The 12,939-nt window shown below is 45.0% G+C and overlaps 1 protein-coding gene across 3 annotated transcripts in view; it reads left to right on the top strand.

Annotated features, from left to right (window-relative positions):
- Window positions 1–12,571, top strand: part of LOC120034920 (F-box/WD repeat-containing protein 7-like) — a 205,134-nt gene extending 192,563 nt beyond the window's left edge. For all 3 annotated transcript variants that reach the window (XM_038981611.1, XM_038981612.1, XM_038981613.1), the window contains 4 exons: window positions 1,760–1,941; window positions 2,911–3,136; window positions 5,021–5,231; window positions 9,896–12,571. In XM_038981611.1, the coding sequence (XP_038837539.1) occupies window positions 1,760–1,941; window positions 2,911–3,136; window positions 5,021–5,231; window positions 9,896–10,164 (888 nt within the window). In that variant the 3' untranslated portion in view covers window positions 10,165–12,571. The remainder of the gene's footprint in view (window positions 1–1,759; window positions 1,942–2,910; window positions 3,137–5,020; window positions 5,232–9,895) is intronic.
- The last annotated feature ends 368 nt before the right edge of the window (window positions 12,572–12,939 follow it).

Raw genomic sequence — 12,939 nt, forward strand, 5'->3', positions numbered from 1 at the left:
TGACTCTGAAGTAGGCTTTAATCACCCGAGAGCAGGAGAGAAAGCTTCCACGTTCTTGGAACCCGAATGTCAGAACCCTGGGCTTGTTTTGCTTGGGAATCCATCACCCTGGTAACATACTTGCTCTGTGTTGAGTACTTTGACTCAGGACTGTGTTTTGATGTGATGCAGTCAAAAATATGTATACATATAATATTGATCTCATTCAATGCATTCTTGACCACAACCTGGTACTATGTTGACAGCTGACAGAACAACATGCCAAAAAACTCCACTGTATTTTACCCATTATTTATTTGACCGTTTACTGTCATTGACAGTCACTGTTAGATGGTGACCATCTCGCTCAGTCGTAGCAGAAGCTTTCATCTCATTATATCCTGCTTGGAGCCATTACTAATTGCCCCCCTCCTCCTCCTTTTCCTGCAATATAACCGCTATGAAGCTGAGCGAATGGAGGCCTGACTGCAGTTAGATGGATAAAATAAATAGCTTGTGTCATTGGAGAGAAAAGGTTACGTCCCAAAGATAATGAAGCGTCCCTGTTTATCACAGGAGAGCAAGGGCGATGGATGGAGAGTGTAACTGAGATGGGAGGAAGGGAGAGTGAAAGAGAGACTGCAATTACTCCCTACTCACTCACCTCAATAAAACCCCTGCCCCCGCTTTGCCTTGACGCTCGCTGGACGCTCGCCACTTTATCAGCTTCAGTCAGGAGGTCACGTGTTTTACACCCTCCGCGACACGTCCCGGCACGGATCATAACGCCCCCGGAACAGACTGGTTCCTACGGTTTACCATCCCATCCCAAAAAATCTAATTAAATTCGAGGGAAAATTACATTTAGGGGGATAATGGCTATGGAGGCCGTTACAAATTGAATAGAATAGATTGGAAAGATTTCTTTAATCACTCTACTGTAATCAATAGCTAATCTAGCTTTGCAAATTAGGAAGAATGGGTCCCTTTTTTGTGAAGGCTTTGTCACCACCTGTACTCCAGACTTGGGTTCAAATACTATTTGAAATCGTTCAAATACTTAGTGGTTGCTCGAGTCTGCCTGGCGTGTCAGATGGTCGGGTTTTGCACTTTTCCGGCTAATGTGTTGGTTAGATTGCACCAGCAAAGCTCAATAAAGCCCAGAGAAAGTATTTGAACCCCAGGACTGCCATCTTCTTGGAACAACAGAAGGAAATGGCTCCTCATTCAACTGTTGATAAGTATAAATCAATTCCCTAAGACGGAGGAAAGGTCAATATAATACGTTTTATCCCCCCTGTGCTGCAGTTACATGTGGATTGACTTGACTATAGGTTTTTCGGAAAGGTCGGTTCAATTTAAATTCACTTTGTTATACCTTCTGAATGGAACGTGAACTCGGCCTGATATCCCATCCTGTCTTCAACTGGACTTTCATCCAATCATCGGAGGGTCAATCTCAAACTTCAGTGAAATTATTTTCTTACATTTCGTCAAAATGCGTGTGTGTGTATATATATATATATAATGTATATGTATGTTTATATGTATAAGAGACAGGTGATGTTTTGGAGTTTTTTTTAAAGAGCAGAAGTATGTCAAACTTGTTTGAAATCGATTTACATAATTACATGGGAAGGGAGGGGAACTCACCACGTCCACCACCAATGTGTGGCTCCCATCTATGTGAATATGTCATAGTATGGAGTATGCATAATGAGGTGTGTTTTCTGTTTGTCATTGTGAAGTATCTAGACTGAGATATCTTCCTTCTCTGCAGTGTCTGAGGACGTTAGTGGGCCACACTGGGGGCGTGTGGTCGTCCCAGATGAGGGACAACATCATCATCAGCGGCTCTACCGACCGGACGCTCAAGGTCTGGAACGCAGAGACGGGCGACTGTATCCACACCCTGTACGGGCATACCTCAACGGTGCGCTGTATGCACCTGCACGAGAAAACGTATGTACTGAGTGACTGTTTACCCAAACAGGTTGTTATCTTTCAAATGGACCAGTAGGTCTCCTACTGGTCCATTACTCTATTCCTGGTATCAAAACAGCATGTATTACAAGCATACTGTACCCAGGCAGTAAAAAACACATCAGCCTCAACACCACTACATGCCAATGTGCCTCATGAAGTGTACTTAGGGTCTCATAGGGACTGAATAGAACCCTGAATAGAACCAAAGTGGCCGTCTAAGTGATCCGCCTGCCACTCCTCTAGTGCTCTTCCTGCCTCGAGGCCGATGAGGTTTTGTGTAACATTTTGATTACTCACTCAGAGGAAGTGAAGGGCCACTGGCGGCTGCAGGGCTTGACAGTGGAAGAACGGTGATTTCCATCTTTGTCAGTGCTGGATGCCGGAAGCCGTTTTGTAACTTATGGAGTACGCCTCCCAATTCTCTATGAACCTGTTTTTCCGCTTTCTGTGCCGGAGGGGTTGCAGGTTTAGGAGGGGGTGGGTATTGTGTCCTGGGGGTTTTGTGTATGTTCATGTACCAACATGACCATGGCGAAACTCGAAGATGGTCTTGAGAATGAGAAGGCTACAATCTTATTTATGTATTTCCTGTTTTGCTTTCATCAACTGTCATTATGGGAATGAGGGCTAGAGGTCAACCTATTTGAATTTACTGCCAGTAAATCACAAACATGAAGGATACGTGTCTGCAAGGCCCTGGCAAAAACACCATTAGGTTTGTCAAGATTCCCATCAAAGCTGTCACATGAACTGTGTTAAACATAAAACAATTGCCTTGATCCTATATGAATCCAATCTAACCAGTAACAACACTCAGCCTGTAATTCTCAGACATTGAGCCAGCCAGCCTGCCAGCTAGCTTTAGATTTGATCAAGTCCCGCAAGAATAGACTAGTGTTTTGAATGTTAATGTCTTGTCAATCCGTCTCCTCTTTCTTCTCCCAGGGTGGTGAGTGGTTCTCGCGACGCCACGCTGCGCGTGTGGAACGTCGAGACGGGCCAGTGTTTACACGTCCTCATGGGCCACGTGGCGGCGGTGCGCTGCGTCCAGTACGACGGCCGCAGGGTGGTCAGCGGGGCCTACGACTTCATGGTCAAGGTCTGGGACCCCGAGACTGAGACCTGCCTCCACACGCTGCAGGGCCACACCAACAGAGTGTACTCACTACAGGTAGGGGTCTGTGTACACGTGCTGTCTCATATTTATTTACATTGGAGTCATTTAGCGGACACTCTTATCCAGAGCGACTTATAGGAGCAATTAGCGTTACGTGCCTTGCTCAAGGGCACATTGACATATTTTTCACCTAGTCGGCTCTGGGATTTGAACCAGCAGCCTTTCAGTTACTGGCTCAACGCTCTTAACCGCTAGGCTACCTGCCGCCCACGCTCACTTACACTCATACGCACCACGGAGTCCATCATGTCATTAATGTCTGAAGATTTGTGTAGTGACTTAGTCTATTGGATTTTAATCTACAGTCCTCTAAGTGAACCGTGTGTATTTAAACTGTGTATTTAAACTGTGCATAATCAAGCCCTTCTCATCAAAGAGCGCCCCGCCCCAACTCAAACATCACTATTTTTACATTCCTTTTATGTCCTACTATTTGGCAGCCCTCTAGGGATAAAACACGAAACCAATCAATTTAACACGCCGTCATAGAAGTCCTCTACTCAAATCAAATCCCTTCATATATCCACTGTACAGTTCGGTGTAAATTATAATAATCTCTTTTGAAAGTGTACAACAGGGTCTCATCTGGTTCATACAGTGCCTAACGCGTCCATAAAACAAGAACGATAGACCTCGGAGGACTTAGAGAACCCAGAATCCTTTAAAACAGTGTTTGCCGTTGGTGCTTTGATCCGCCATTCCACAATATGATAAGGTGGTTGCCATGTGAACCACACTGGTTGGGAAAGAGCCACAACAAAATAGTCCCTCTGTCTGTTGTATCCAAGGCAGCAGAGCAGCAGTACGATGTGTTTTTCTCAACTCCTTCTCTTTCTACGTTGCAGTAACATTATATAAACAGAACATTGGTGTGAGTCTGGGTCACACACACACACACACACACACACACACACACAGCAGTAGTAGTGTTAGAAGGTTAATGGATTCCTCTGCCTCGTGTCCTCGAAGATGTCCTCTCCCTTTACATCGCTCTCGCTCGTTCTGTGATGACGGAGCAGTTTAGAGCCACAACTATCACCTTCAGAGAGAGAGGCTGCATCCCAAATGTCTCCCTTTTCCCTTTATAGTGCACTGCTTTAGACCAGGCTCAAAAGTAGTTCATCTGAATAGGGAATAGGGAATAGGGAATAGGGAATAGGGAATAGGGAATAGGAGAGAGAGAGAGAGAGAGAGAGAGAGAGAGAGAGAGAGAGAGAGAGAGAGAGAGAGAGAGAGAGAGAGAGAGAGAGAGAGAGAGAGAGAGAGAGAGAGAGAGAGAGAGAGAGAGAGAGAGAGAGAGAGAGAGAGAGAGAGAGAGAGAGAGAGAGAGAGAGAGAGAGAGAGAGAGAGAGAGAGAGAGAGAGAGAGAGAGAGAGAGAGAGAGAGAGAGAGAGAGAGAGAGAGAGAGAGAGGTTTACTGTTCAGATGGACAGTTGCCCTCCACTCTATACACTCTGTGACACTGACTTTGAAAAAGCTGTGCAAATCTATACAATTAATTAGATCTAATGAATTAATGTGATATTATATGAATGCTAATGAATTGAATTCATTATATCTAATGGAATAGTATCTAGAAAAGCCTTATTTGACTCCGATTCAATGGATTCATCAGACACATCCGATCTGAATTCCAATGTAGAATTCCTTATTTTACATTACATTTTATTGTAATATATAAGTGGATCCTCCTCTGTGTGGCTTGCTCTTTGGGTTCTGTCCCAGGGTACTGTAAAGCCTCTCTGATAACTGCTGATGAAAAAGGGCTTCATGAATACATTCTATTGATTGATTCCATGCTAGAATAGAAATGACTGGAATCCGTTGGTGTCAAACGGAATGTACCGCAATAACTGGATCATCCTTCCACCCCTCCAGTTTGATGGGATCCACGTGGTGAGTGGTAGCCTGGACACGTCTATCCGGGTGTGGGATGTGGAGACGGGTAACTGCATCCACACTCTGACAGGTCACCAGTCCCTCACCAGCGGCATGGAGCTCAAAGACAACACCCTGGTCTCGGGCAACGCCGACTCCACCGTCAAGATCTGGGACATCAAGACGGGACAGTGCCTGCAGACGTTGCAAGGTGAGTCTTTGTCCTTCCCACAGACACACATAGTGCCTGCAGACGTTGCAAGGTGAGTCTTTGTCCTTCCCACAGACACACATAGTGCCTGCAGACGTTGCAAGGTGAGTCTTCGTCCTTCCCACAGACACACGTAGTGCCTGCAGACGTTGCAAGGTGAGTCTTTGTCCTTCCCACAGACACGCGTAGTGCCTGCAGACGTTGCAAGGTGAGTCTTCGTCCTTCCCATACACACACATAGTGCCTGCAGACGTTGCAAGGTGAGTCTTCGTCCTTCCCACAGACACACATAGTGCCTGCAGACGTTGCAAGGTGAGTCTTCGTCCTTCCCACAGACACACATAGTGCCTGCAGACGTTGCAAGGCGAGTCTTCGTCCTTCCCACACACACACATAGTGCCTGCAGACGTTGCAAGGTGAGTCTTCGTCCTTCCCACAGACACACATAGTGCCTGCAGACGTTGCAAGGCGAGTCTTCGTCCTTCCCACACACACACATAGTGCCTGCAGACGTTGCAAGGCGAGTCTTCGTCCTTCCCACACACACATAGTGCCTGCAGACGTTGCAAGGCGAGTCTTCGTCCTTCCCACACACACACATAGTGCCTGCAGACGTTGCAAGGTGAGTCTTCGTCCTTCCCACAGACACACATAGTGCCTGCAGACGTTGCAAGGCGAGTCTTCGTCCTTCCCACACACACACATAGTGCCTGCAGACGTTGCAAGGCGAGTCTTCGTCCTTCCCACACACACACATAGTGCCTGCAGACGTTGCAAGGCGAGTCTTCGTCCTTCCCACACACACACATAGTGCCTGCAGACGTTGCAAGGCGAGTCTTCGTCCTTCCCACACACACACACAGTGCCTGCAGACGTTGCAAGGCGAGTCTTTGTCCTTCCCACACACACACATAGTGCCTGCAGACGTTGCAAGGCGAGTCTGTTGCCAGGTCGTCAACGCCCTCGTTGGAACAGGGTTGTATTCATTAAGGAACAACGAAGTTAAACGCTTTGCAATGGAAAATGAAAACGGGTGTTTCTCATTGGACAAGTTCAGGTAGTCCCTTCCTGTTTCAGCCCTTTTCTTCTGTTTGGTGGTTTGTAAATATAACCATGTTTGATTGATTGGTTGATTTGATATGACTTATATAGTGCGTTCTTGACTCTCAAAATGCTTTACATGGTATGGGGGGAAACTCCCTTCAAACTCCACCATCTACCTACCACAGGCAACTCTACAACCTTTCATCTGTAAGTGGGGAAAATGTCTGGAATTGGCCAATTTTGGACCCGAGCAAAAGGCTGTTGCTCTGAGATATTCACTCAATGATGTGCTTGGCTGTGCATGGCCAAACGGCGCCAACACATTGTGGGCCAGCCAGCCAGCCTCTCTTCAGATAGGGATCATTTCCCTGGCTCTGGATGTTAGTGTAACAGTTCTCTCAACCATTAGCACTAAGTACTGTTACCTTGAATGGGGAGAAATGGAGAAACCCTTACTGTGCAGCTGCACTGTTTTCTGCCAGTGCTAATTTCCCCCCAAATATCCTTATTAGTGAACTACAAACCCAACGATTCCCATGGAACTACAACTCACACGTGTCCCCTCCCCTTGGAACAAAGGGAATAGATATCGCCCTGTTTTAGAATGAGAGAGAAGAGGGGAGGATGTGAGAGAAGGGGTGATGGCCCTGCATGAGGATGCACAAGGCAAGAAGGGCATTCTATGCTATCAAAAGGAACTTAAAATTTGCATACCAATTAGGATCTAGCTAAAAAAAATACTTTAATCATTTATAGAACCCATTGCCCTTTATGGTTGTGAGGTCTGGGGTCCGCTCACCAACCAAGAATTCACAAAATGGGACAAACACCAAATTGAGACTGCATGCAGAATTCTACAAAAAAATCCTCAGTGTTTAATTCCTATATTGTAATTACTTTGCCACCATGGCCTATTTATTGCCTTACCTCTCTTATCCTACCTCATTTGCACATGCTGTATATAGATTTTTCTACTGTATTATTGATTGTATGTTTGTTTATTCCATGTGTAACTCTGTGTTGTTGTATGTGTCGAACTGCTTTGCTTTATCTTGGCCAGGTCGCAGTTGTAAATGAACTTGTTCTCAACTGGCCTACCTGGTTAAATAAAGGTGAAATAAAATAATAATAATAATAAAGTACAACGTAAAACAGGAAATAATGCAAGCAGAGCAGAATTAGGCCGATACCCGCTAATTATCAAAATCCAGAAAAGAGCCATTAAATTCTACAACCTCCTAAAAGGAAGCGATTACCAAACCTTCCATAACAAAGCCATCACCTACAGAGAGATGAACCTGGAGAAGAGCCCCCTAAGCAAGCTGGTCCTGGGGCTCTGTTCACAAACACAAATGGAGCCCCAGGACAGCAACACAATTAGACCCAACCAAGTCATGAGAAAACAAAAAGATAATTACTTGACAATTGGAAAGAATTTACAAAAGAACAGCGTGGACTAGAATAGTATTTGGCCCTTAACAAGAGACTACACAGTAGAAGAATACCTTACCACTGTGACTGACCCAAACTTAAGGAAATATTTGACTATGTACAGACTCATTGAGCATAGCCTTGCTATTGAGAAAGGCCATTGAAGGCAGAACTGGCCACAAAATGAGGTGGAACCTGAGCTGCACTTCCTAACCTCCTGCCAAATGTATGACCATATTGGTGACATTTCACTCAGATTACACAGACCCACAAAGAATTCGAAAACAAACCCAATTTTGATAAACTCCCATATCTATGGGGTGAAATACCACAGTCTGCCATCACAACAGCAAGATTTGTGACCTGTTGCCACATAAAAAGGGCAACCAGTGAAGAACAAACACCATTGTAAATACAACCTATATTTATTTATTTTCCCTTTTGTAGTTTAACTATTTGCACATCATTACAACACTGTATATAGACATAATGACATTTGAAATGTCTTTATTATTTTGGAACTTTTATGAGTGTTAATTTTTTATCTGTTTCACTTGCTTTGGCAATGTAACATGTGTTTTCCATGCCAATAAAGCCCCTTACATTGAAATGGAATTGAATTGAGAGGATGATGAGGAGGGATGAAGAAAGGTGGATGGGGTCCTGTCTTGTCGGGGAGCCTGGCCCAGGTCTTGTCGGGGAGCCTGGCCCAGGTCCTGTCTTGTCGGGGAGCCTGGCCCATGAGGGGCATGAGGGGGTGGGACGCTAGGCTAAGGGGGCATGGAGGGGGGTGGGGTGCAGGGATTATGTAGGTCATGTAATTGGGTCAATGGGCAATTTCTGCCATTCATTCATTAGGGCATTTAGATAAGACAATAGCCTAACAGGCAACTCACTGGCAGCCACAGATGAGGTACTTAGGCTGAGAGGATAGGTAACGATGTAGCCAGCTGCTTTGTTGTGGAAATTAAATGGGTGGAAGGGAGGGAGAGAGGGAGAGATGTGGGGGTTGGCTGGGTACATTGTCCAATATCTTTTCGAGAAAGGAGCAGTGCAAATGTCTAGCCCTTTGAAAACACTACAGACAGACGAAGGGAGAGGATGAGGGTTTACACTGCTGGCTGCCACTGGAGCACTGTTCAAATGACATCTGTTGGTAGGCTAATGAACACAATTCCTAGTGTACTTCATACAATGAATGATTTTGCATTCATAATGAGCACATTTCATTGTGGACTGTAGTTCACCATATTAGAGATTTCATCCTGATTACTATTCACTGTTTAGAGTTTTGTGGAATAACTGCTGGAAGGTGTTGTAATGTTGCCACATCTTTGAAACTGTGATTCTGTGTTTGTTTTAATAGTGTAAACTAGATCAAATGTGGGGGATTTATCATCTGCATATCCTAAGGGAATATTAGTCATTCACACAGACACACCCACACACACACACACACACACACACATGGGGGCATCTCGTCGAAAGAGGAGGCCACAGACACACCAAAGGGGTGTTGCTGCCACACACACACACACCGCTGTAGTGCCAGAAGGCTGCAGTCAGCAGAGCTAGTCAGCAGCTGTAGATGGTGACAGCTCTATGCCCTGGGCTCCTCTTTACTAGCCCAGGATTTTCCATGGCAGACGAGGACAAGGCAGGGTGCCTTATTTCCCTGCCTTAACACTCTCCAGAAATAAACCGTATAGTGTTTACCATCTCTACCAGGTCTTCCACCATGACCTCGCAACCAATGATCTCTTTCTATCACGCCTTTTCTCCCTCACTCGTTGAGTCCATCTAACTCTCTGCCTCTCTCTACGTTCTTGAAGGGATATTGCAGGATTTTGGCAACGGGGCCCTTCATCTACTTTCCGAGAGTCGGATGAACCCATTGATGCCATTTTTATGTCTCTGTGTCCAGTATGAAGGAAGTTAGAGGTAGTTTCACGACCCAATGCTAACTAGCGTTAGCGCAATTGATGCAAGTCACATCGACTTATATTAATTGCGCTAACGCTAGTTAGCAACTTCAGAGACACAAAAATGGTATCTGTGAGTTCATCTGACTCTGGGGAAGTAGACGTTAAAGGGACACTACAGTGAAAATGAGAAACTAGCTATTTATCTCTTTTACACATTCACTCACTCTTCTCCCCCTCTCTCTCTCTCCCCCTCTCCACCACCAGGTCCCCACAAGCACCAGAGCGCCGTGACGTGCCTGCAGTTCAACAAGAACTTTGTCATCACCAGCTCGGACGACGGCACGGTGAAGCTGTGGGACCTGAAGACGGGCGAGTTCATCCGCAACCTGGTGACGCTGGAGAGCGGCGGCAGCGGAGGGGTGGTGTGGCGCATCCGTGCCTCCAACACCAAGCTGGTGTGTGCCGTGGGAAGCCGCAACGGCACCGAGGAGACAAAACTACTGGTGCTAGACTTTGACGTGGACATGAAGTGAGAGGAGAGGAGGGGAAATGGTCGAGACGGGGACAAATGAGGAGAGGGGAGGAGGGTTAAAGGGAGACGAGGATGAGATGGCTCAACATCGAGGGTGAACGTGCCCTAAACTCTTCACTCCCACACTCAGAAACAGCCCCACCCTACCCTCAACACTACCACCGCCCCCTCCCCTCCTTACCTCTCCACTCCCCCGTTTCTGACAAAGCCACCGTCGCCAACCTCACTGGCCAGCACACGTACTTGTTACCCCTCCCACCTTAAGGGGGTGGAGTCCGAATCAGAAGGGGTGGGGTGGAAATGGGTGTGGCTCGGAACAGGGGTGTGGCTCGCCCGCACCTCTGAGGTAGGCTGGGAGGAAGAGGATGAAGAGGGGGAGGAACGGACTCGTCCAATAAAGGAGGAAGAGAAGAAAGACAGGAACTCTTGAAGAAATAACTCTGCGGCTATAGAGGCAGCTTCTTCGCAAAATTAACAGAGACTTGTTCACTCAAGCCTGACGCAAGCATTTGTTCAGATGTATAAAGATATATAATTTTTTATCCCCCACATAAAGCGCCAAACGACTATTTAATAGAAGAACAACACTATATACAGTACACAAGGCAAAGACACAGGGAAACATCAAATTCTCATTTGAGGAAATTAAGTGAATTGGAAAAAAGTTTGACAACACACACACACAATATTAGCTAAGTAAGGAGGTTCTTGTCGTCGGGGAGAGAATGAGAGAAACGACATGCCAAGAATCTGATTGGTCCCCAAACCAGGTATGAGCCTATAACATCAAGCCCTATATCCTGTTCTCTGTTTGTTCCATTCTTATTGTTCTTCAGTCTTTTAGTACCAGGGTTTGATTTCTTCAAAAAACACATAGGAGCACACATACAACTGTGAATTTGCTTTCCTGTTGTAGCTATGTTCTTTCAATCAGTTCAAAGAGAGGATTTTTGTTGTTTGTTTGTTTTTTGGTTGCCTATTGTTGCCAACAGCAACAAGTCCCAGTATTAACCTGTTTCACTCACTTCTTTGCTTTTGTTATCTCACCACGTTTTATTTTCTGTTTGGGTTGTACACATTTTTCTTTTCTTCATAGCTGAAGTGTGGAGATGTTACGTCTCCAGATTTAGACATTATGCTGTCCTTTGTTTTTCAACGAGTCTGGCTGGGTTGGTTCCTCAATGCTGGTTCTTACATGGGGGGGGGGGGTTGGGGTTCTCTTCTCGGAGCTCTTCGTGTGGAATAGCGTCCTCCCTCCCTCCCAGTACTGTTTTCCCGGTGGGTAAACTGTATTTATGCTGCTAGATAAAACTGAAATAAAGATGGAAATTTTACTCGCTGTGACGTTTTAGTCCCAGACTAAATTCCAAAATGGACTCTTCTAATGTTTTAAACAGACGACACACAAAAGAGAGAGAGAGGGAAACATGACAATAACAACCGTGGTTTTGTTTCTGCCACTGAAACTTGAGCCAAACATGCCTCAGCGAGGCTGAGAGGAGAGAGTGTTGGACAAAGACAGGTCTGCCTGCGTAGAGGAAACGATAGGGTGTAATGTGCGTGTGTTGTGTGTGTGTGTGTGTTGTGTGTGTGTGTGTGCGCGTGTGTATGTTTTTGGGCAAATTGTTAACACATTCCTTGGGACAAAGCGCTTTCAGCCTGTTCTGTGGGGAACTGTCTAGATGCTGTGTGGACTGGCAAAGAGAAAAAAGAAAATAGCAAAAAAAAAATTAATGAGTGAAAGAAAGAACTGTCCATCCATATGTGATTTGTTTCCATTCAAATTTTTGAAGCAACATTGATGAATGGACGCAAACTGACGACAAGTACAGTAGAAGGCAGGACAGTCTTAGTGTTATGAATATGACATATTACACGTTACAGTCGAACTGTTAAGCGCTAGCTAGCTCGCGTAGCAGTTAGCCGTCTAATGGTTTGAATGGAAAAAGTACCTACAGGCAACCTGGCTTCAAGTGAACAGAACATTGTAGCCAAAACGATTAGTTAAACTCAATCTCCCAAGAAAGGAGTCACACACAACTCAAGCAGAACTGTGAAAGTGGTTTAACACTGTATATTAAAAAAATAATAATAATCTTGTTCTTTCTCCTCTCTCGTTTTATTTTTAATCTGTTTTAATTTATGATCTGGTTTGAGAAATCAGATGCCGCAGGTGTTTTTATTTTTTCAGTTCATTCATGTAACTGCCTGGCAAAAAGAAAACAGACAGAGAAAAAAAACCTGAAAGCGATTGTGTATTTGTTTGATTCAACTTAGAATTTTTTATTTTCTTATAACTTAAGTGCAATAAAATGTGCGTTTTTTTTTGTTTTTCATTTCAAGCATTTCAGTTGTCTGTTTTTCACTGTGTTATGTGTTCAATAAAACCTCTTCGGTTTATTACATTACTGAGGGGAATACTTTCAAATACTTTGTCTTTGGCGCACGTTTCAACACACACACATTCGCATCGCAAATTAAACCGGTAACCACGATAACATGTAAGAGAAAGTTTGAGATTACTAGCATGTTGAACAAATGAGGTTCACGGAACTGGAGTCACGGTTAAGTAGTGTGCTGGTGCTTGGTTCTTCTACACGCCAGTGTTCCTTGTGGTGTCAGAAGTCTCATTTCCATAGTATTTAATTTACCGTGACTACATAAGTGCCTAACCACACCCATATCACTAACTTCATTCTGTATCCAGTTTTGCTATACAACACTTGACCTCCACATTAGAACGTGTTAGCATATAAAACGAATGTATTCCTATGGG

The sequence above is a fragment of the Salvelinus namaycush genome, chromosome 42 (assembly GCF_016432855.1).
Source record: "Salvelinus namaycush isolate Seneca chromosome 42, SaNama_1.0, whole genome shotgun sequence".
Lineage (NCBI taxonomy): Eukaryota > Metazoa > Chordata > Actinopteri > Salmoniformes > Salmonidae > Salvelinus > Salvelinus namaycush.